We start from the raw sequence: 24,000 nt of genomic DNA, 5'->3' as shown, positions 1-24,000 counted from the left end.
CAGAATCTAAGTTTTAGAGCAGTTTACAGGATTCAGAATATAATGTTTAAATGTTCTTAAAGAGACTAAAACGGACCAAACAGCTGAGCTGGGAGAGCAACTGAAACTAAGATTCAGAATCTGGTTTTTAAACTGGTTTTATGATTCAAGATCAGGATTTTAACCAGCTCGTTCTCTACACATACATACAGTGCTCAGCATAAGTTTACACACCCATGCTAAAGTTGACTAAAAAGAGGAATACAAAATCATCTTTTGGAAATTGATCTTAATGCCTTAATTAAAAAAAATTGGAAAAATCTGGAAAAATTTTCTTTGTCAATGAATAATGTATCGTAAATAAATAAATGTTCTTCCTTAAAATACAGGCGGCATAAGTCAGTACACCCCTATGTTAAATTCCCATATACATCACATCCCCTTCACCATACCCCCACATCATCACATACCCTTCACCATACCTAGAGATTGGCATGGGGTACTTTCCATAAGATCATCTCTCAAGGCATATTTCTACATGGTAAATAATTTCCTAGTAAGTGTTGTAGAGTCATAGAAAACCAACAGACCAACAGTCATGACATCATGCTGCTCATTCTGGGTAATAATCTGTAATTAAGAGGGGCATGTTCAAAATAATAGTTCAGTTAGTGAGGTGATTGATTCTGTGAAGAAACAGCTGTCAGTTATGGCCCATATTTAAGGAAGGAAGGAAGCTAATGTTGTGCATGCTGGTTATAGTGCATTTCACACTGAAATACTCAGCAAAATGGGTCGTTCCAGACATTGCTCTGAGGAACAGCAGACTTTGATTAAAAAGTTGATTGGAGAGGAGAAAACATATAAAGAAGTGCAGAAAATTATAGGCTGCTCAGCCAAAATGATTTCAAATGCCTTGAAATGGCATCCAGAGCCTGAACGACGTGGGAAGAAACGGTCAACTACCATTTGAATGGATCGAAGAATAACCAAAATGGCAAAGGCTCAACCAATGATCAGCTCCAGGAAAATCAAAGGAGACTTAAAGTTACCTGTGAGTACTGTTAGGATCAGAAGAAGGCTATGTGATGCTAAGCTATCAGCTAGAAGCCCCCGCAAAGTCCCACTGCTGAAAACAGACATGTACTGAATAGGTTGATATTTGCCAAAGGACACATTGACTGACCAAAGGAGAAATGGGGCAACGTTCAGTGAACTGATGAGAGACAAACTGTTCTTTTTGGGTCTAGGGGCTACAGACAGTTTGTCCAACGACCCCCATGCTCTGAACTCAAGCCTCAGTCCACTGTGAAGACAGTAGAGCATGGTGGTGTTATGGGATGTTTCTCATACTGTGGTGTTGGGCTATTTATCACATACCAGGGATCATGGATCAGTTTCAATACATCAGAATACTTGAAGAGGTCATGTTGCCTTATGCTGAAGAGGAAATGCCTTTGAAATGGGTCTTTAACAAGACAATGACCCAGAACACACCAGTAAGAGAGCAAAGTCTTGGTTCCAGATGAACCAGATTGATGTCATGGAGCGGCCAGCCCAATCCCCAGACCTCAGTCCCACAGAAAACTTGTGGGGTGACATCTAAAATGCTGTTTCTGAGGCCAAACCCAGTAATGCAGAGGAATTGTGGGTAATGTAGTTCAATGGTCCTGGGCTGGAATACCTCTTCACAGGTGACTCCATGCAACACAGATGTGGAGCAGTTCTCAGAAATAATGGTTATCAACTAAATATTAGGCAGTGAGCCAAAGTAGAGCCAACCCTTGAGACATTTTCAGTTCATACAGTAAATGTTCGAGTTTGTAAAGAAAAATGCAAATACTGCTATTTGCTTGAACAGCCTAATATTCCTTTTTCTTCACTTTCTGTAAAGGTAGAACACAAACCTGATCAATGTTGGTCATGTTTAGATTTGGAGTTGAATGTGCAGTGTTCCCAATGCATTGATATTATGGGATTAAAAGCTATTCTGAGGATTTGGAGCATTATTCACTTTTTTAAACACACTGCTATTATTCTGAACACAACTGTATGCCCCCTGTATTTTAAGGAAGAACATTTATTTATTTACGATACATTATTCATTCACAAAGAAAATTGGTGTCCTTAAAGGTCGGATTTTTCTTATTGTTTTTAAGATCAATTTCCAAAAGATGGTTTTTATTCCTCTTTTTAGTCAACTTTAGCATGGGTTAATAAACTTGTGCAAGCCATATGGATGAAGTAAGAAAGCCAGAACAACAAAGTGTATGGTATGATTTAGCTGTTTTCAGAGGACAGCGAGGCTTCAGATGTGAAATGTCATGACTGCCCTGATAACATCTTTGGCTTTCTTCCTCATTTCTACAGCGTGTGGGTAAGATGAGGGCCGTCCAGCCTCTTCTCCTTTCTATAAAAACCTGCCCATGGTTCTGCAAACTGCACAAACTCAAGACACCAGCACCCTTCCTCCACCTGCACAGGTACATATAGAGACCACCGTAAGACCACCGGGACACCAGGACCCTTCCTCCACCTACACAGGTAAATATAGAAACCAGCAGCAGCACTTTGTTCACTCATGACTTTAATCTGTGGAAGCAGATTATTAACTGCAGTTTGTTTCTGTTGCAGACCGGAGAGACGAACACAAAGGTGAGACACTTTTAAACCTTTTATATGATTGGTTGTCAGTTTGTTGGAGGATTATCAAACCAATGAATTCAGTCTGTTCCAGTTTACATTTTACACTTTAAAGGGTAACTTCAGTTTTTTCCAACCTGCCCTCTATGGGCCTCATTCACCGATATCTTCCTAAATTCTTTCTTAAATTTGTTCTTAAGAAAGTTCCTAAGAAAAGTCTACGTCTGATTCATGACGTGTTCTCAAACAGCAGAATATTTCGCAGGTGTGTTCTTAGAACGATGAATGTCTTTGTAAATGTAAAGCCCATTGCTCCTATTTAACATAGACAGGTAAACGCCCCGTTAAGTCCTATGAAAGGGCATGAGATGGCAGGGCCGTGTGCACACTTAGAGAAATGTCCAAAAGACGTGGTAAAGACTGTGGAGGCCTCGACTCCAAAAGAAAGAAAAACTTTAGTAATTCTGGAGTGGAGGTACTGCTGCAAGAAGTTAGAGAACTATCAGACATAATATTTAGTAGCATCCAGAGGTGTCAAAGTATTCCCATTCAGTACTCAGGTAGAAGTACAGGTACTAGGGTTTAAAAAAAAACAAGCCAAACTGAAATAGGAGTAACGAGGCTATTTTTAAAATGTAAGGAGTAGAAGTAAAAAGTCTGCTGTAAAATGATTACTCCAGTAAAGTATAGATACCCAACATTTCTACTTCATTAAGGTAATACAATATTTGTACTTCATTAACAAGGTTATAATCGTTAACGAAAACGAACGAAATAACGAAAACTAGGTGGGAAAAAACATTGTCATTAACTGAAATAAAAATAAAAACGAGGCATTACAAAAAAACGATAACTAAACTAAAACTGTAATGTCTGTTTGCAAAACTAACTAAAATAAAATAAAAATTATCGAGTAAATGTCCTTAGTTTTCGTCTTTGTCGATCTTTCATAGAGCAAATAACGTTATCAATCAGAATCAGAAATACTTTAATAATCCCAGGGGGAAATTATTTTAAATTGTTATATCTCTCCGACCATGACATTTCCCGTAGACATGTATAGTTTCCGACTGGGAACCCAGAAATCCCGACATTCCACGTCAACTTGAACACAACATGTCCGTGGCTCCGTGCCTCTCGCCTGGCATCGTGGCGGTACCGAAAGTCAGAAGAAAGCGGCACCTATTTGATTATGACTGTGTCAGATAAAAGCGCCTTGCATTGGAAGGTGGTAAAATATGTGGACAGTTTATTACAGGGAAAAATCACACGAATTTGAAAGTACATTTGAGAAGCGCACACAAGCTAGGAGGCTAACCTAGCTTACCTTAACAAGGTAAAGGAGAACGCAAAGCCCCCTTTCCCTGAAACAGAAGCTAACCCCGGTAACATTACGGGCATGGATGTATGGGTACAGGGCATGGATGTATGGGTACAGGGCATGGATGTATGGATACAGGGTATTGATGTATGGGTACAGGGTATTGATGTATGGATACAGGGTGTGGATGTATGGATACAGGGCATGGATGTATGGGTACAGGGCATGGATGTATGGATACAGGGCATGGATGTATGGATACAGGGCATGGATGTATGGATACAGGGTATTGATGTATGGGTACAGGGTATTGATGTATGGATACAGGGCATGGATGTATGGGTACAGGGCGTGGATGTATGGGTACAGGGCATGGATGTATGGATACAGGGTATTGATGTATGGGTACAGGGTATTGATGTATGGATACAGGGCGTGGATGTATGGATACAGGGTATTGATGTATGGGTACAGGGCATGGATGTATGGATACAGGGCATGGATGTATGGATACAGGGCATGGATGTATGGGTACAGGGTATTGATGTATGGATACAGGGCCAGCTGCATTATGACAGAGACAACAGCAGGACAGAGAACACTACAGGAAGGCTTTCACCGGCGACCTGACAGTTGCTGGTTAGTAAATACACAGGAACTAAAATCGGTATCGGCTGGCCTAACTCAAAGAAAATCAGAAATCAGAATCGGCCTAGAAAGTTGTAATCGGTGCATCTCTAGTAGAAATGCTTGTTGCCAAACCCACCAGACTCCATGTAAATAATCAGGACTTGAGATTGAGACTTGAGGACTGGAGATATGCTGGCTCTATACACGCTAAAAGTCCTGATTATTTACATGGAGTCTGGTGGAGATATGCTGTGATAGAAAACATAGTTACCCTTTAACTCCTGTAGTTCATCAGGATGATGTTTAATGATATTATGTAGGGCTATTAATTAATCAAAATGTAATCCTAATTATGATTCTGGCTCCAAATGATCACAAAAACAGAATAATCGAGAAAAACTATTATTTAGCTCATTATTACATTTTGCAAGTAAACTCTTATTTTCTTTGTGTAAAGTTTCATTAGGAAAAGTATTTAGGCATATTTCACAGTTGTATGTGTTTTATTTTACTGTTGATTTATTTCTTCTTTCTGATTTTTAAGTTCAATAATTTTAACATCTTTCCAGAAGCCAACGAGTAATCGTGTTAAATTATCGTGATTTCAATATTGACCGAAATAATCGTGATTATATTTTTTTCCATAATGGAGCTGCCCTGATATTACGGCTGTAATGAACTCTAGTGGCCCCTCGGATTAATTTACTGTTGTGTACCTGTTGTGTGTTGTGTGTTGTGTACCTGTTGTGTGTTGTGTGTTGTGTACCTGTTGTGTGTTGTGTACCTGTTGTGTACCTGTTGTGTGTTGTGTACCTGTTGTGTACCTGTTGTGTGTTGTGATCAGATGAACCGTATGTCCTGGATGACGCTGGTGTTCCTGCTGTCGGCTGGAAGCAGTTTCTCTTGGGATGTGAACGAGCTGACTGGTATTGTAACTGCCATCAGGGAAGAGTGAGTGTGACTGCATGTCATTTAACAATTAATTCAGTCTGACGAAAGTCTGAATTAAGGGTTTATTTCAACCAAACCTGAGTGGTGATTGTTGGAACAGTGGAAAGATGATTTTGATAGTTTGATTTAGTTTCTGTCCACTTTGAATGAAGTGTGTTTTACCATGTTGTTTTTCATTCGACAGGTACAGAATAAAGAACCAGTTCTGTCTGGCTGCAAACATCCCACTGAACCGCCAAAACACAAACACCCTTTCTAATGTCCTTCAAGATGACCACTACGACAACAATATGAAACAAACGCTTAAAGAGAAAGAGGTGTACGAGGGCACAAATGTGGTTATAGCCACACATGTAGAACCTGAACATGCAGAACATCGAGTTCTGACAAAATTGCAAAACTTGATCATAAATAGTCAGAGAAACCGCCTGCTCATCTACTCTTACCTCTCCCCATGTGTAGGCAAGTGTACAGACCGAAGCAAAAAGTACAACATCCTTAGAGACATTGAACGTAATGTCATTCCAAAATGGCCTGATCGCGTGGCCTTTGTGTTTACAACAGTCTGTGATGAAATGAGATGTGGTAGTGGGCCTGATAAAGATACACCTCCTACTGAAGAGGAGCTGAGAGAATCACTGAGAGAGCTCGGGAACACTGGGATCGGCCTCGAAAACATTTTCCGCTGTTACAAACCAGAAAACTTAGGATTTCAGTGCCACAGCTGCTCGTCTAACGGAGCCGTTTCAGATGTTTGTGTTCAAAACAAATTTGTACGTCCTGGACAGGGAGGAAGCAGAAGTAGAGACAGAGACATCGGTAGTAGTTATCGTCCCAAACAGAGAGAGAGAAGCAGAAGCAGAGACATCAGTAGGAGTAATCGTCCCAAACAGAGAGAGAGAAGCAGAAGCAGAGACATCAGTAGGAGTAATCATCCCAAACAGAGAGAGAGAAGCAGAAGCAGAGACATCAGTAGGAGTAATCGTCCCAAACAGAGAGAGAGAAGCAGAAGCAGAGACATCAGTAGGAGTAATCGTCCCAAACAGAGAGAGAGAAGCAGAAGCAGAGACATCAGTAGGAGTAATCGTCCCAAACAGAGAGAGAGAAGCAGAAGTAGCAGTGGCAGCAGAGGAAGAAGCAGAAAGAGAGTAGGAAAGAAGAGTAGAAGCAGCCGCAGCCGAGGCTGAGGTAGAAGAAGTAGTAGTAGTAGTAGTAGTTAGTAGTAGTAGTAGTAGCAGTAGTATTAGTAGTTAGTAGTAGTAGTAGTAGCAGTAGTAGTTAGTAGTAGTAGTAGTAGTAGCAGTAGTAGTAGTAGGTAGTAGTAGGTAGTAGTAGTAGTAGGTAGTAGTAGTAGGTAGTAGTAGTAGTAGTAGTAGTAGTAGTAGTAGGTAGTAGTAGCAGTAGTAGCAGTAGTAGTAGTTGTAGTAGTAGTAGGGAGTAGTAGTAGTAGTAGTAGGTAGGTAGTAGTAGGTAGTAGTAGTAGTAGTAGTAGTAGTAGGTAGGTAGTAGTAGTAAGTAGTAGTAGTAGTAGTAGGTAGTGGGTACCTACCCAGAGAGATTTAACCTACCTAGAGAGAGATTTAACCTACCTAGAGAGAGTTAACCTACCTAGAGAGATTTAACCTACCTAGAGAGAGATTTAACCTACCTAGAGAGAGTTAACCTACCTAGAGAGAGTTAACCTACCTAGAGAGAGTTAACCTACCTAGAGAGAGATTTAACCTACCTAGAGAGAGTTAACCTACCCAGAGAGAGTTAACCTACCTAGAGAGAGATTTAACCTACCTAGAGAGAGATTTAACCTACCTAGAGAGAGATTTAACCTACCTAGAGAGAGTTAACCTACCTAGAGAGATTTAACCTACCTAGAGAGAGTTAACCTATCTAGAGAGATTTTGGGCGCTCTGGGTTCCCTCTTTGGTGTTTTGGGCCGTTGGCGTCAAAGTGTAAACAGACAAAGTTTAGAAAAAAAAAGGTCTGAAAATCTGAATTTATCCATACATACATATACGTGTCTTCTTTCAGACTGGAGGAAAGAAATCATGTATTTTACTCTCTGTCTGAAGAATAACGCCTCATTTGAATATTTAAACAGAATACTTGTAAATACACCAAGTATTTGCCTTAATGTCAGTAGTTTCCTGCTGATCTCTGTCTTTATGGAATGACTTTATGATTGTGATGTTTGTTGTGAAGTTGTTGATCCCTCGTGTTGTCTCCCGTCGACCTGCACCTTCCTGATTTTCTGGCTCCAAATTTAAAACTAAATTTTTGTCCATTTTTTAAAAGTTCTTGTATATTTTTTTTCTCCAAAATGCTATAAAATTGGATAAAACACCCAAATTCAATGAAAGTAGTGAACTAATCATGTATTTTACGGAACCATCAAGGGTATTTTTTTTTGACGATGTGGTTGAAAGAAACCCAAATTTCTGATAAAGAAACATTTTTTAAACGGTCAGATTAGACCGGAGGACACCAGGAGGGATACGTTTTATTTTTATTACTTCATTTCTTTTCTGGCTTGTTCATTTGACTGTTTTTTGGGATTTATGTTAAACAGTTGCTCGGAGGGATTTTTCTCCATTTTTACACATTTCTTAAATTCTCCTTTTAAGGTATTTCCATATTTATCTGATCATATATATTCTTCAGATGTTCACTCAGGTGGATGAATTGTTTTGGCGCTTAAATGACTATATATATATATATATATATATATATATATATATATTCTTTTTTTTATTTTAACATTGCTTTTTGAGTAGAAGTATTTGTCTGTGGCTCTAGTTTCATCACAGACTCAATAACAACTGATACTATGTATAATATATACTGCATAATACTATGTGTAATATATACTGCATAATACTATGTGTAATATATACTGCATAATACTATGTATAATATATACTGCATAATACTTTGTGTAATATATACTGCATACTACTATGTATAATATATACTGCATAATACTTTGTGTAATATATACTGCATACTACTATGTATAATATATACTGCATAATACTTTGTGTAATATATACTGCATACTACTATGTATAATATATACTGCATAATACTTTGTGTAATATATACTGCATACTACTATGTATGATATATACTGCATATGGGGCTTTACAGGATGTGTGCTGTCATCTCTGTCTCCTTATTGGCTGTGTGAGTGACGTATCATCTCTGTCTCCTTATTGGCCGTGTGAGTGACGCGTCATCTCGCGACAAACAGGAAGCAGAAAGGAGATCCTGTTGATTCTGTGAATATCTAAACCACATTTCTGCTCTAAAATATGATCATTAAACGTATTAATGTGGTGTTTGTGTTTGACATGAATGTTTTAGTGAGAAGCCTCTGTGTGAACTCCATCAGCGTTAACGGTGATTGTGCTGCATGTTCATTTTAAATAAAGCTTGATTCAAACCTGTCTGTCTGTGTCAACCAGTACCGTCGACCCACGCTATCCCCACACATTCTAGACACAAATACTTCATTTATCAGCAGTATACGTATATACTGCCTTCTTTTCATCATCTTTTGTTATTGTCTTGTTACCCTATCACATTCAACAGTTATCTGTTGAATCTCTTTTCTAACGTTACGTGTTGTGGAACAGAGTTAAGCATCTCGACCAGCTAACTCATAGACAGTTAAAGAAATGGACAAATCGACGCCGTAGACTTCGACGGAGACCAGTGAAGTCTCTTTCCCGGTGATGGCTGAGCGTTACTGAGCAGCCTCCAACTGAGCTTGAAGACGTAGATGTGACGTGAGCAACCTGTCTGAAAGTTGGAAGTCTTCTGGTAGCTGTACCAAGAGAAATCTCAATCATTCCCAATCTAGCAGAGACGGAGAGCGTAGGTATATGTAAGGAGATAACATAGACACAGGCTAATTATTGATCTCTAAAATGATAGTGCTAATAACTGCCTGAGAGCTTCTCCTGTACTATACGGTAATTCCTCTACTATGAGACAGTAAGTCTCGTGGTTATGACCCAATAGTTAGCCTATTTTTATAAAAACGTCTGCTACGGAGCCATAACGTGAGCTACAAGGTAATGGAGCCTTTTATACATTGTCGTGTTTCTTTAGAAATAAACAATGGACAAATAGAGTCTTTAAACTCTTCAGATGTAAAGTTATTCTCTGTGAAAGTGACGTCAAAATGAATGGCAGTCAATGGGATGCTAACGGGAGCAAGGGCGTAAATCCCAAGTGTAAGTAGTAAAACAATACAAACCCCAAGAAATGCTTTTTAAGTTTAGAAACATTTCGAATCCCCCCTCCCTTTCCTGGGAGGACCAAACCACAGTGGTTTGGTCCACTGCCTGCCTACAGGATAATAGGTAGACTCCCAGTCACATCGGGTAGTGACCATAGACTGTATAATATGAATAATAATAATAATAATAATAATAATATACAGTCTATGGTAGTGACAGGTATGTAGTAAGTAGGCGGTTCAAGGCTGTTTTATTCACATCAAACATCGGATGAAGTTGTTCTTTTCTCAAATAGAAATGATGCTGAGTAATGAATTAGTTATGACAAAAAGTTTGCTATGTTAGTGTAATATAATGTAACGTTAGCTAGCTTATTTAATAGCTTGTTGGATAGAAATGCACCCACTACAACTAACGTTACCACGGTGATAAACCTAATGTTATGTGTGTGAACTGATATTAGGGTTAATATTGAAGATCTACAGTTGTGTATTGCTGAATATGAAATTAAGTGGCTGATCAGTTAAATATATATCCTCTGTCCCAGACGAAACCTAATATTTATGTGGAGGATGCAAGATAATTTTATAATTATAATATGACCGCAGGGTGAACCTATGAACCTAACTCATATTTAGACATCTGACGTTAAAGATTTGTGTTGTTGTGAAAAATAACAGAGAAAAGAAAAACAGACATAAGATCCTTTTTCAGTACAACAAAACGCCAAGTAAGTAACATCTTTATAAGAATGGGTGCTTATGGAAATACTAACGTCACTATGTCACTGGCAAAGAAGACAGAAAGACCTGAGGAACAAGGAGACCAGGGCCAGTCAGGTGGAGAGTCTCAGGTAGACCAGGGACAGTCAGGTGGAGAGTCTCAGGGAGACCAGTGACAGTCAGGTGGAGAGTCTCAGGGAGACCAGGGCCAGTCAGGTGGAGAGTCTCAGGGAGACCAGGGCCAGTCAGGTGGAGAGTCTCAGGGAGACCAGGGACAGTCAGGTGGAGAGTCTCAGGGAGACCAGGGACAGTCAGGTGTAGAGTCTCAGGGAGACCAGGGCCAGTCAGGTGTAGAGTCTCAGGTAAGTGTGTTGAGCTCAGTTCATATTTTTGGAGGTGTGTGCTTTCAGGGTGAGCAGATGAGCTTTACCAGTAGCTCACTAATTTACATTATGATCAGCTAATTTAACAAGTGTACAATAGCATTGCATTTCTTTTATATGGGGACACTTTTTCAAAATAAGTCATTATGTTTTAAGGTATTTTTGTGGCTTGATTATAAACAACTTAAAAATAAATACATGGTTTTAAAGAAGAATATTTTGGTCAATTTAGTCAGCTTTTTCATTGAATCAAGAGAAACACTGAAAAGAAGGGTAATGGTACAGTCTCCATGCTACACTAATGATAGTAAGGCTTTCTTCTGTGTACACGTCCTCTAAGAGTATAATTGGCTGTATTATTTGTGTCCCCTTCAAAAATTGCTCTTCAGAAATGTTATGTTTATTGTCCCCCCCTACTGTTAGATCAGATTTACGCCCATGAACGGGAGGTGATGGCTTGGTAGCATCAGAATCTCCCCATAGGAGCTACACTGTCAGGACGCTCGCTGACCCGCTTGGTTTAAACAGTGGTTGTCAAATGTGTGTACGTGTACCCCTACAAGTACTTTGGAGTACTGCAGGGGGGATACATGAGATTTTTCATATATTACTCATAAAATAATACTATTATAATCAATTAATTGGCTGATGGATTTTAAGGCAGTTGTTTAGTGAACCTATCGCTGCGTTGTACCTCTTTATATCTGTGTTTCTACCAACAATGCTTTGTGCTGGCCAGCAGGTTTTTGACACCACCTACCTTCTTTCCAACATGTTGGTAACAATCTTCAAAGTTTTTGTTGCTTTCTTTCTGCTGTCCCCCCCCCGCCATTTCTGTCGTTTTTTCCAAAGTTTTTGTCACGTCTTTCGACAGTGAAGCTGTCCTATCTTCTGTTTTCTGCTACTATCATAGATATGGGCTCTGTTGTCCTCTGTCAAAGCACTTTGTAAACTACTTTTTCGCAAAGGTCCGATACAAATAAACTTATTATTCTAACTTTTCAACGTCTGACCTGTGATTGACTCGTAGCAGCTGTAGCCCCGCCTCCAGCTGACGTCGGTCCTCCAGGGCCCCGCCCCTTTCTCTCTGAAGCCTCAGCAGCTCCATCTGATTGGACAAAAACAAAGTCACAAACATTAACGATGCATTCAGGGTAACAGTCTGTGAAGGCAGAACTAATGATGTGTTCAGGGTAACATGGAGTCTGAAGGCAGAACTAATGATGCATGTGAACGTGATGATGTTATATGTCTTATATAAAGTACTTGTAAGCAATACTTGAGTAAAAATACAAATAGCTTCCCAAAAAAATGACTTTGGTAAAGTCTCCTTTTTACTTAAAGTATCTGATATTACTGTACTTATGGTTTTGGCGCTTGGCAACAAACCGTCACCAACTGGACCAGAACATGAACATAAACAAACTTCTGACTTTATTTTGTAGTAACGAGTAACGAAGATGTAGAGTAGAAATATAGTGGAGTAAAAGTACAAGTTTCCAGAAATATAAATAATGAAGTAAAGTACAGATACAAATTCTATTTAAGTACAGTAGCCTAAAAGTTAGAGAAGCGAGGTTGGGACCGGGAGGTTGCCGGTTCAATCCCCAGACCGACAGGATAAAATATGGGTGGGGAAAGTGAAAAGGCAGTGCTTGTCCCTCCCTCATTACCACCACTGAGGTGCCTTTGAGCAAGGCCCCTTAACCTCCAGATCAGACTGTGGTAGTACTGGGCAGCTTCCAGGTATGAATGTGATCAGATCAGACTGTGGTAGTACTGGGCATCTTCCTGTATGAATGTGGTCAGATCAGACTGTGGTAGTACTGGGCAGCTTCCTGTATGAATGTGATCAGATCAGACTGTGGTAGTACTGGGCAGCTTCCAGGTATGAATGTGTAACTGTGTGAATGTGACAGGTTGTCGTTGCAAATTAGAAATTGTTCTCAATTGACTTACCTGGATAAATAAAGGTTAAAAAAAAAATGGCTGGCTGTGTTCATCAGACCGGTGGATCTTAACTTGATATTAAACATTTGACTGCTCGTCTGATCCCCTGAGGCTCTTTAAATAAAGGATTAATTACCTAATTGGCTAATTAACCAACACGAGTGTCAACACACTTCATAATGAGGATTATATGCTTCACTGAGACAGCAGAGCTCTAGGTGCATTGTGGGAAGGAAAGAGAGCCGGTGTAATGAGAGACGGAGGATAAAACATCCCGTCCACGTTAGCTAGTAGAGAATAATCCCACATGTAGTAGAAGTTAGAGCTGAATGGTTCAGGGGTCAGAAACATTCACTATCAAATCAGTGTGAAGGTGAAAGGCCTTCGAGCTGCTCTGGTACTAACATACAGTTAGCTTGTGTTGGAGATGTCTATCAATATTACATTTCTGACCTATAAAGCTCTAAATGGTCAAGCTCCTTCATATCTTGAGGACCTCTTAGTACCTTATTGTCCCACTAGAGCACTACGCTCCCAGAATGCAGAGTTACTTGTGGTTCCTAGAGTCTCTAAAAGTAGAATGGGAGGCAGAGCCTTCAGCTATCAGGCTCCTCTCCTGTGGAACCAGCTCCCAATCTGGGTTCGGGGGGCAGACACCGTCGCTACATTTAAGACTAAACTGAAAACTCTCCTCTTTGATAAAGCTTATAGTTAGGGAGTGAGGAGTTGCAGTGAACGCCTAGACCGGCGGGGCAGGGTGTACACAGCACCCCTGCTTTTCTCTGCTTCTCTTTACAGTCATCAGATTTACCTATCGTATAATCAATAATATAGTGCCTCTCCTAGTTATGCTGTTATAATTCTAGACTGCCGAGGAAGTTCCTTCTTATGACACGCTCTTTTCTTTTGTTTCCTTTTATGCACATCATGTCTCAGAAGTGCTTGTTACTCACCTAGCTCTGGGGAGTTTACTCCCCAGAGTCCTTATGTTTCTTCTTCGCCCAGAACATCGCCTCGGATTAGGGCGACACCAAGACCTGGGTCTTGGGTTCAGCTGTGGCTATGGACCTGCTACACCCTGCTACGCTCTGCGATTCCCTGCAATGCCCGGCTACGTCCTACAGCGTCCACCGCGTCCACCCATGCTCTGCTGTGCCACGCTACATCCTGTACCGTCATAACCCCAACCGTCAGACACCGCCCACCAAGAGTCTGGGTCTGCCGAGGTTTCTTCCTAAAAGGGAGTTTTTCCTCGCCACTGTCGCAATAGCCACTGCTAATGCTTGCTCTTGGGGGAACTATTGGAATTGTTGGGGCTTTATAGAGTGTGGTCTAGACCTAATCTATCTGTAAAGTGTCTCGAGATAACTCTTGTTATGATTTGATACTATAAATAAAATTGAATTGAATTGAATTGAATTTCTCGCCGCAGATCAAACATGTTGACAGGCCAGCGGCGTTGAAACAAATCCATCCATTCACGATTATGATTTCCTATTTTCTTCCGATATATTTTAGTTTTTGTTTGAGGTGGAATCCATTGCTAGCCAAGCTAGCCGAGCCAAAGAGAGTCTGGTCCGTTCGACGGTGACGCACGTAGTCCAAGATGTAATGACTGTTTGCAGCATGTAGCAACAAGGAGCCCAGACCCCGCCCACTGGAGAGGGCTAAAGAGGCCAGACCCCGCCCACTGGAGAGGGCTAAAGAGGCCAGACCCCACCCACTGGAGAGGGCTAAGGAGGCCAGACCCCACCCACTATTTATTTAGTCATTTTGATGTTAAACATCTAGGGCCCTATTTTAACGATCTGAAACGCAAGTAGCTTTGTGGGCAGATCTCGGGCGCTGTTGCTATGATACCGGCGGGATAAATGAGTCTTGCGCCCGACATAAATCTGAAATGGGTTGGTCTGAAGTAGCTACATTACTCATAGGGGTGGTTTGGGCGTAATGTGCAATAAACCAATCAGAGCATTATCTCACATTCCCTTTAAAAGCAGGCGTGCTTGTTCCATGACGGATTGCTACTATAATGGTGGATTGCTACTATAATGGTGGATTGCTATTATAATGGTGGATTGCTACTATAATGGTGGATTGCTATTATAATGGTGGATTGCTACTATAATGGTGGATTGCTACTATAATGGTGGATTGCTACTATAATGGTGGATTGCTATTATAATGGTGGATTGCTACTATAATGGCGGATTGCTATTATAATGGTGGATTGCTACTATAATGGTGGATTGCTATTATAATGACGGATTGCTATTATAATGGTGGATTGCTATTATAATGGTGGATTGCTATTATAATGGTGGATTTGCTCTTAAAACATCCATGGGCGCACGCCAGGAGCGGTTCACAGCCGAGGAGACTGACATTTGCTATTAATTTTTCTTTTCGACAAAATGTAAATAAAGAAATGTCACAAAAACATACTTCCCGATGTTTTGGGCTCACTCTCACTGAATCACGAGGTTATGAATGCATGGTGATATTTTTGCAGTGTAGTCTAACATCAGACCGAGATGACCTCACTATAGACGATGCAGCTCTTCTGTCTCTCCTCTCCCGTGCTGCTGCTGGGGCATCGGCACATGCAGCTCAACTTCACATCTCCTTAAGTCCTCTAATATTTCCTCATTTATGTCATCATCACATCCATGATTCATGGAAATGTTGTGTAAAACAAGGTCATATTTTTCCTTGTATTTATGTATGGTTTGCAAAAATGGGAACTGCTGGGTCCGTGAGATGAGAGAAGCAAAGTGAATGCGCGGTGTGCACACTCTACATGCTGCAAAATAGCACTAGGGAACGTTTGCACCGGAACACGCCTCCTCTTTTTGCTGAACCGCCCCCGGGAGCGCAAGTTGATTCCCTAATTTACCGACGTGAGTCTGTGGAGGGAAAAGTCTGCTGGCCGTCGGGTGCAAAATAGGAATGATACATGCGTCGAGGTACAAAGTCAATCGCGCTGAGTGCAAGACAGGGCCCTGTGTGTTTGTTCTTCAAGATGAAATACAGTTTCCTGTTGTATGCACAGGTTATAGAAATACTCAAATCAAATCAGGAACACATACAGTACGTCTAAGACGTTAATGTTACAATATTTAAAATTAACCCACAATAGTTCAAAGAAAGTTACAGGACAGTGTTGCTTCGACATCTTTGTCAGTTTTTGTTATGTTTTTGTGACTTTGTTGGAGGTTTAGGTGACCTGAAGGTCCCCCAGTCTGTGTAAGTCTCTCTGATGTGAGGGACCGCCCCCCCCCCCCCCTCCCCTTTATGCTAATGAGCTCTGGACTTTAAAGTGAAACATCAAAAGAGAAACCAAACGCTGAGAGTCAATATGTGTCTTCTCCCGTCGACTTATTAATAAATATTATAATCAGAATAATTTCATAATGAGAGGATCAGGGAGCCGACCTTTACCGCCACGCGCCGGCCAATCACAGAGGGGGGGGGACTCTGACCTTTAACATGAGGCGTTAAAGTGCCAGTTCACCACAAATTAGCCCCCAAATTCAGCACCCCCGGTCAGCTGACACACCACTGAAGGTCTGTTTGATGTTCATTTCAATGTTTTCAGGATTTATGATGTGACGTGTTTTCGGCGTCTCTGTGTCTGTGACTGTGTTTTCGGCATCTCTGTGTCTGTGTTTTCGGCGTCTCTGTGTCTGTGACCGTGTTTTCGGCGTCTCTGTGTCTGTGTTTTCGGTGTCTCTGTGTCTGTGACGGTGTTTTCGGCTGTGACGTGTACTTGGCGTGTGTTTCGGTGACGTGGTCTTGGCGTGTGTTTCTGTGATGGCAGCTGCTGGTGTTTCTGTGGGAAATTAAAAATGTCTGCCGGCTCTAATCCCCTCGGAGCCCCCGGACTCATTAACAGACTTCAGCGAGTGAAACATTAATAACAAAATTTAATATATTTCAGCAGAAAACAGATGCAGCCGGAGCTGCTGGAGGAAGACACGAAACTATCTGAAATCAGTTCGCCATCAACGATGGAATCAATTAATAAATAAACCCATTATAGGAAATAGACAGACTGGTGTTGGAAATCAGACGCATTGAAATAAATTAGGGCTGTCAAACGATTTTTTTTAATTGTGATTAATCGCCAAATTTCTATAGTTAATCACGATTAATTGCATGTTTTATCACATGAATAAAATTCTATGATTTTGCATTTGCAACAGTTTTTAAGTCCATATTAACAATCAAAAGCCATTCTTACCAGTGGATCTTGATTGGGAATCAAATGAATGCAAAGAAAGTTACTTTATGAACTTGACTTTAAGATTTGTAATTATGTATTTACTGTAAACTAAAGAAAAATGTGTGAATCTGTCATTATTGCACAATTCCTCCAAGTCCCTAACCTAACTGAGATGTAACACTAAAACTCTGCTTCTACAGTACAAACTAAATGGTCCAAAACCAGACGCCACAGCAGGACATTGGTAACCTTTACGTTTCTCTAATAAGGAATGTAACAATTCTCCTGGACAGAAAAGGGGGGACAATGTCCCAAATGACAAAAACACTCAAAAAACTATACCAACAACCCAGTCCTAAAACCGTATGCTGATATACATATACACATATATATATATATATATATAGTCCATCTAGTGTTTAGTAACTCCTAAATAATGTTGATTCCTCACTAACGTCCAGTGATCACCGGTTAATGAGACAGCGTTTGGACTCTGCAGCAGTTCCAGTGTGGCTGATTCCTCCGTGTCCTACAGGCTGTATGGTGAGACTACCATCCCCCTCCACAACTTCTTAAAGTCAACTTTCCATTCAGAATCTTATTGGCGTCTATTTCTGCGTCTCGCGCTCGCCATCCACTCAAAACGTAACGTAGCCTCCTACTGTGTGTGCAGCGTGCCTGTGGTTGTGTTTCCGGTCTAGCTAGATCCGGTGTGGTGTTGTAGTTTTTCTAACGTTACTAGTTGTTGCAACAGCATGTGAAAAAAACTACAAAGTTTGCTAGGCAAAAAAGAACTTAATCTCACGATAAAAAAATTGTACAGCGTTAAAATGGGTTGGCGTTAACGGTATGTATAACACGTTTAACTGACAGCACTAGTATATATATATATATAAATATATATCCTCATTAACGCTTCCAAGTAACTACTTACAGTCCCCATATGGCCATAAATATATTACTATATACCAGCTACTCTATATACCAGCTACTCAGTACATTACTATATACCAGCTACTCAGTACATTACTATATACCAGCTACTCAGTACATTACTATATACCATCTACTCAGTATATTACTATATACCAGCTACTCAGTACATTACTATATACCAGCTACTCAGTACATTACTATATACCAGCTACTCAGTATATTACTATATACCATCTACTCAGTATATTACTATATACCAGCTACTCAGTATATTACTATTGTTTTTTTGGCTGCTGAGTGAAGTCAGGCCAGTGGCCTATTTTACCATCATTAATGTTTCAGCCTTCCTACAGAACTCAGACCTAACAGAGCTGTTACACACCGACCAGATTACACACCGACCAGACGGCCGTCACACACCGACCAGATTACACACCGACCAGACGGCTGTCACACACCGACCAGACGGCCGTTACACACCGACCAGACGGCTGGCCGTCGGCAGTAAAGCCAGTCAGACTGATCAGTCCCCGAGGTCCAAAAAAATACCTCAAAACACACTGAGGCGCCGCCGACTTGAGGGTACGCTCTGCACGTGCACGAAACGTAATACGTCTCCATAGCAGCAGGTGGCGCTAATCTGTATTGTTTCCCAGAAAATGAAAACCGGCAGCTGATTGGATGAACGCGTCACGTGGGTCTGGTTTCTCCAGAAATTCACAGCCAGACTGTCATGGCGGCTCGTTCAGAATATGATCTCATATTGGACTAAAATAGTTCACCGAAACGTGTTTCTGAAAACATTTGAAGAGAGAAATAGGCCGTGCAGTTGCTGAATCTGTCTTCATTTCAGATCAACAAAGGTCAGTTTAGAAGATTTTACTCAGATTTTGAGAGACTCATCCATGGCGCCATTTTGATGCTACCAAGCCATCAGCTCCCGTTAGCATCCCATTGACTCCCATTCATTTTGACGTCACTTTGACAGAGAATAACTTTACATCTGAAGAGTTTAAAGACTCTATTTGTCCATTGTTTATTTCTAAAGAAACACAACAATGTATAAAAGGCTCCATTACCTTGTAGCTCACGTTATGGCTCCGTAGCAGACGTTTTTATAAAAATAGGCTAACGATTGGGTCATAACCACAAGACTTACTGTCTCACAGTAGAGGAATTACCGTATAGTACAGGAGAAGCTCTCAGGCAGTTTGGACTTCCATTAGCTGTTTAAGTTTAATTACTAATGTTAACTATCATTTTAGTGATCAATAATTAGCCTGTGTCTATGTTATCTCCTTACATATACCTACGCTCTCCGTCTCTGCTACATTGGGAATGATTGAGATTTCCTTAAAACGATCTCACATTTAACAGTTAACGCACAGCTACCAGAAGACTTCCAACTTTCAGACAGGTTGCTCACGTCACATCTATATATATATATATGTGTGTGTCTATGGGTGCAAACAGTCCTTTGACACTTCGCATCACAGTTTAAAACGTACACACACACACACACAGACACACACACAGCGACCCTGTTAGAATAACAAGTTGTTGGCAAACACGCTGCAGCGCCTCCAGGGCAGGTTGTCATGACGACTGAGCAGACATCCCATCAACGCCATTCAACACAGAGACCTCCAGTTAATATGTGAGTAGCAGTGAATATGAGTGTGTGTGTGTGTGTGTGTGTGTGTGTGTGTGTGTGTGTGTGTGTGTGTGTGTGTGTGTGTGTGTGTGTGTGTGTGTGTGTGTGTGTGTGTGTGTGTGTGTGTGTGTGTGTGTGTGTGTCTGTGTGTGTGTCTGTGTGTGTGTGTGTGTGTGTGTGTGTGTGTGTGTGTGTGTGTGTGTGTGTGTGTGTGTGTGTGTGTGTGTGTGTGTGTGTGTGTGTGTGTGTGTGTGTGTGTCTGTGTGTGTGTGTGTGTGTGTGTGTGTGTGTGTGTATATGTTTACCTCGCTCGCCCTCTGCTCTCTCTCCCGCATCACTTCCTGTTCGAGACGTTTATACTGCAGAGAAAACCAAAATACACATCAGATAGTTATTATTGATGATGACATCACTGATGACATCACCAGCTTCCTTAAAACGATCTCACATTTAACAGTTTATGATAATAAAGTGGTAGAAATGGTTGTTGCCAAACACCACCAGACTCCATGTAAATAATCAGTACTTTTATCATCGTAAAACACACTTCATTCAAAGTGGACAGAAACTAAATCAAACTATCAAAAGCCGTCTTGGTTCATCTTTCCACTGTTCCAACAATCACCACTCTGGTTTGGTTGAAATAAACCCTTAATTCACCCATTTACATGTGGAAATATGCTGGCTCTATACATGCTAAAAGTCCTGATTATCTACATGGAGTCTGGTGGAGTTTGGTGATGGTGATTTCGGGGCTGTTGCATGATAAACTTAAAGGATCTTACTCTTTAACTAAAAGCTCTATCTCTGTAGGGATCCATCCCATATTGTAGTCAGTTACATTACAGCTTGTTTCTTGCTTAACACAACAAAAATGGTATTTTTTGTAACTTTAGTTGATGTTTTTGTCTCTTTTCTCAAAGTTTTTGCCATTTTTTTTTAACATTTGTCGCCTTTAGAATTAAGATGTGTAATTCTTGTGCTGCGTCGGTGCTTTGGTTTCTTTCTTTCTTGTTTCTGTGTAAAGCAGAAAGTCTTCTGCGTCTGAGGGAATCAAACCGGCAACCTTCCTCTTTAATAACTTGTAATAACCCGTCATTATTAGCTCAATAACCTGCAGCAGCAGCAGCTGTGGTTTCTAATATTTCCCAGCAGCCCCGGCTGCGGCAGTGGCAGATAATCCCTGAGAGATGAGGCGAGGGAGCGAGGGAGCGAGGGATGAGAGCGGGGGGGGGGGGGATCCTCCAGCGTGGAGTGCTCTCTCTTCTCCAGCTCCTCTGGGGATTACGCTGCCGTTGGAAACATCTTGCAGCGCGCGGCGGCGAGGCGGATTAAGGTGTTACCGTAGAGGGGGGGTGTTAAAAGATGGCGGCGCCCGGAGGGTTAGCGGCAGCAGAGCGCCGAAGCTGCAGAGACGTGGGGTTAATAGTGGGGGGGTCTGAAGACTACCTGTCAGAAGTTACTCTGTTAGTATATATACTGTCTGTTAGTATATATACTGACTGTTAGGAGATATACTGTTAGTACTGTCTGTTAGGATATATACTGTTAGTATATATACTGTCTGTTAGGAGATATACTGTTAGTATATATACTGTCTGTTAGTATATATACTGTCTGTTAGTATATATACTGTCTGTTAGGAGATATACTGTTAGTATATATACTGTCTGTTAGTATATATACTGTCTGTTAGTATATATACTGTCTGTTAGGAGATATACTGTTAGTATATATACTGTCTGTTAGTATATATACTGTCTGTTAGTATATATACTGTCTGTTAGTATATATACTGTCTGTTAGGAGATATACTGTTAGTATATATACTGTCTGTTAGTATATATACTGTCTGTTAGTATATATACTGTCTGTTAGGAGATATACTGTTAGTATATATACTGACTGTTAGTATATATACTGTCTGTTAGGAGATATACTGTTAGTATATATACTGTCTGTTAGTATATATACTGTCTGTTAGGAGATATACTGTTAGTATATATACTGTCTGTTAGGAGATATACTGTTAGTATATATACTGACTGTTAGTATATATACTGTCTGTTAGTATATATACTGTCTGTTAGGAGATATACTGTTAGTATATATACTGACTGTTAGTATATATACTGTCTGTTAGTATATATACTGTCTGTTAGTATATATACTGTCTGTTAGTATATATACTGTCTGATAGGAGATATACTGTTAGTATATATACTGTCTGTTAGGAGATATACTGTTAGTATATATACTGTCTGTTAGTATATATACTGTCTGTTAGGAGATATACTGTTAGTATATATACTGTCTGTTAGTATATATACTGTCTGTTAGTATATATACTGTTAGTATATATACTGTCTGTTAGGAGATATACTGTTAGTATATATACTGACTGTTAGTATATATACTGTCTGTTAGGAGATATACTGTTAGTATATATACTGTCTGTTAGTATATATACTGTCTGTTAGGAGATATACTGTTAGTATATATACTGTCTGTTAGTATATATACTGACTGTTAGTATATATACTGTCTGTTAGTATATATACTGTCTGTTAGGAGATATACTGTTAGTATATATACTGACTGTTAGTATATATACTGTCTGTTAGGAGATATACTGTTAGTATATATACTGACTGTTAGTATATATACTGTCTGTTAGTATATATACTGTCTGTTAGGAGATATACTGACTGGGACACTAACGTGAAGAAAGTGAGAGGGAGGGGGGGTTAATGGTGATGGAGCAGTAGATATGACCCATGCCTTTGGTGTGGGAGAGCTGGGTTTGATTCCCACTGAGATACATCAACCAATGTGTCCCTGAGCAAGGCACTCAACCCCTAGTTGCTCCAGAGGTGTGACCTCTGATATATATAGCAACTGTAAGTCGCTTTGGATAAAAGGGTCAGCTAAATGACACGTACTGTAATGAACTGTAATGTAATGTAACTGTAATGAACTGTAATGTAACTGTAATGAACTGTAATGTAATGAACTGTACTGTACTGTACTGTAACATACTGTAATGAACTGTAATGTAATGTAACTGTAATGAACTGTAATGTAATGAACTGTAATGTAATGTAACTGTACTGTACTGTAACATACGGTAATGAACTGTAATGTAATGTAACTGTAATGAACTGTACTGTACTGTAATGTACTGTAATGTAAAAGATGGGGGTGCCTGGAGGCGGTGAAGCTGGAGAGAAACGGAGACAGCGGCGAGGTTTGGGGGGTCAACGGAGCACCCACTTCTCAGGCGTTTCCTACGTTAGCTCCCGGGATTAAAGGTGCAGTAGGTAAGACTTATAAAACTAACTTTCTGTCATATTTGCTGCAACAGACCCTATGTTCAACGTGACATCATGACTTCGCGTAAACATACACGCCACTTTCTAAAGTCACGTGGCGTGTTATCGCGAGGCTACGGTTGGGATTAGGAAACGTGACACGCAGGACCCGATCCCCGGTCTCCTGGGTGAAAGTGTTTGACCCATCCTCCCCCCCGACCAGCCTCCCTTTCGTACTACTCGCTACGCCGTCGGGGGGTGTCTAACTGTTCAGATGCACCAATCAGGGCCAGGGGGCGTGTCTAACTGTTCCGATGCACCAATCAGATGTACAGTTACTTTGTTAGTTAATACAGATGTATCATGGGGTACCAATAAAGAAACCTGCAGGAGAAACAAGAATCTGTTTCTCAGCAGTTTCTCTAATAAACTCTCGTGTTGTCTTCCCATCAATCATGCAACTTTTAGATTTTCTGGGTCAAAATTTAAAATTAAAAGGTTGTCATATTTTCTGATGTTTTTGAAGCTCTTTCGAAAAAGATTCACTTTTTTCAACATTCTTTTATCAATTATTTTTCAAATGCTATAAAATTTAATTAAACACCCAAATTCAAGTAAGTAGTGAACTGATCTGAACCATCTATGTTACTTTATTTTGACAATTTGGTAGTCTAGAAATCTAGACCACCCTAACGGCAGCAAATGTAATCTGCAGCCAGGGTCGTCTAGCAACTCTCCGTTGGCTTGCGAGCTGGAAAAGCCAAACTCTAGTCAGGCCAATCACATCGTGTATAGAGTCGGTGGGCGGGGCTTATGGCTGCTGCTGCTGGTGAACAGCAGTCTTTGGAATCGGCTTTGGCCGCGACTCTGGAAGACTTGGAGTTCATCTTTTCTTTGACAAAGAACGGCCCTGAAGTAATTCTTAAAAAAGGAAGATGTGTTCAGAGTTTAAAGTTTAATCTATCAACTAGCGCTGCTCTGATTGGTTGGAGAGCTATCCTATTGGTGCAGAGGGAATTTGAAAGACAACCGTTTGGTTAGATTGAGGGAGAGAGAG

General features: G+C 40.5%; 1 protein-coding gene and 1 long non-coding RNA gene across 2 annotated transcripts in view; one reads left to right on the top strand and one right to left on the bottom strand.

Annotated features, from left to right (window-relative positions):
* Positions 1–24,000, bottom strand: part of mipol1 (mirror-image polydactyly 1) — a 59,402-nt gene that overhangs the window by 9,805 nt on the left and 25,597 nt on the right. Inside the window, exons 8-9 of the mRNA XM_036008344.1 lie at positions 19,938–19,991; positions 11,881–11,975 (exon numbers count right to left, since the gene is read on the bottom strand). Coding sequence (XP_035864237.1) covers positions 11,881–11,975; positions 19,938–19,991 — 149 coding nt within the window. The remainder of the gene's footprint in view (positions 1–11,880; positions 11,976–19,937; positions 19,992–24,000) is intronic.
* LOC116063168 lies at positions 2,555–6,095 on the top strand. Its single transcript, XR_004108200.2, has 3 exons — positions 2,555–2,634; positions 5,418–5,528; positions 5,709–6,095. It is a non-coding gene; the product is annotated as an uncharacterized LOC116063168 (long non-coding RNA).

Source organism: Sander lucioperca, chromosome 2, assembly GCF_008315115.2.
Source record: "Sander lucioperca isolate FBNREF2018 chromosome 2, SLUC_FBN_1.2, whole genome shotgun sequence".
Lineage (NCBI taxonomy): Eukaryota > Metazoa > Chordata > Actinopteri > Perciformes > Percidae > Sander > Sander lucioperca.
The sequence above is the reverse complement of the archived record's forward strand: the minus strand, read 5'-3'. Positions and strand labels throughout refer to the sequence as shown.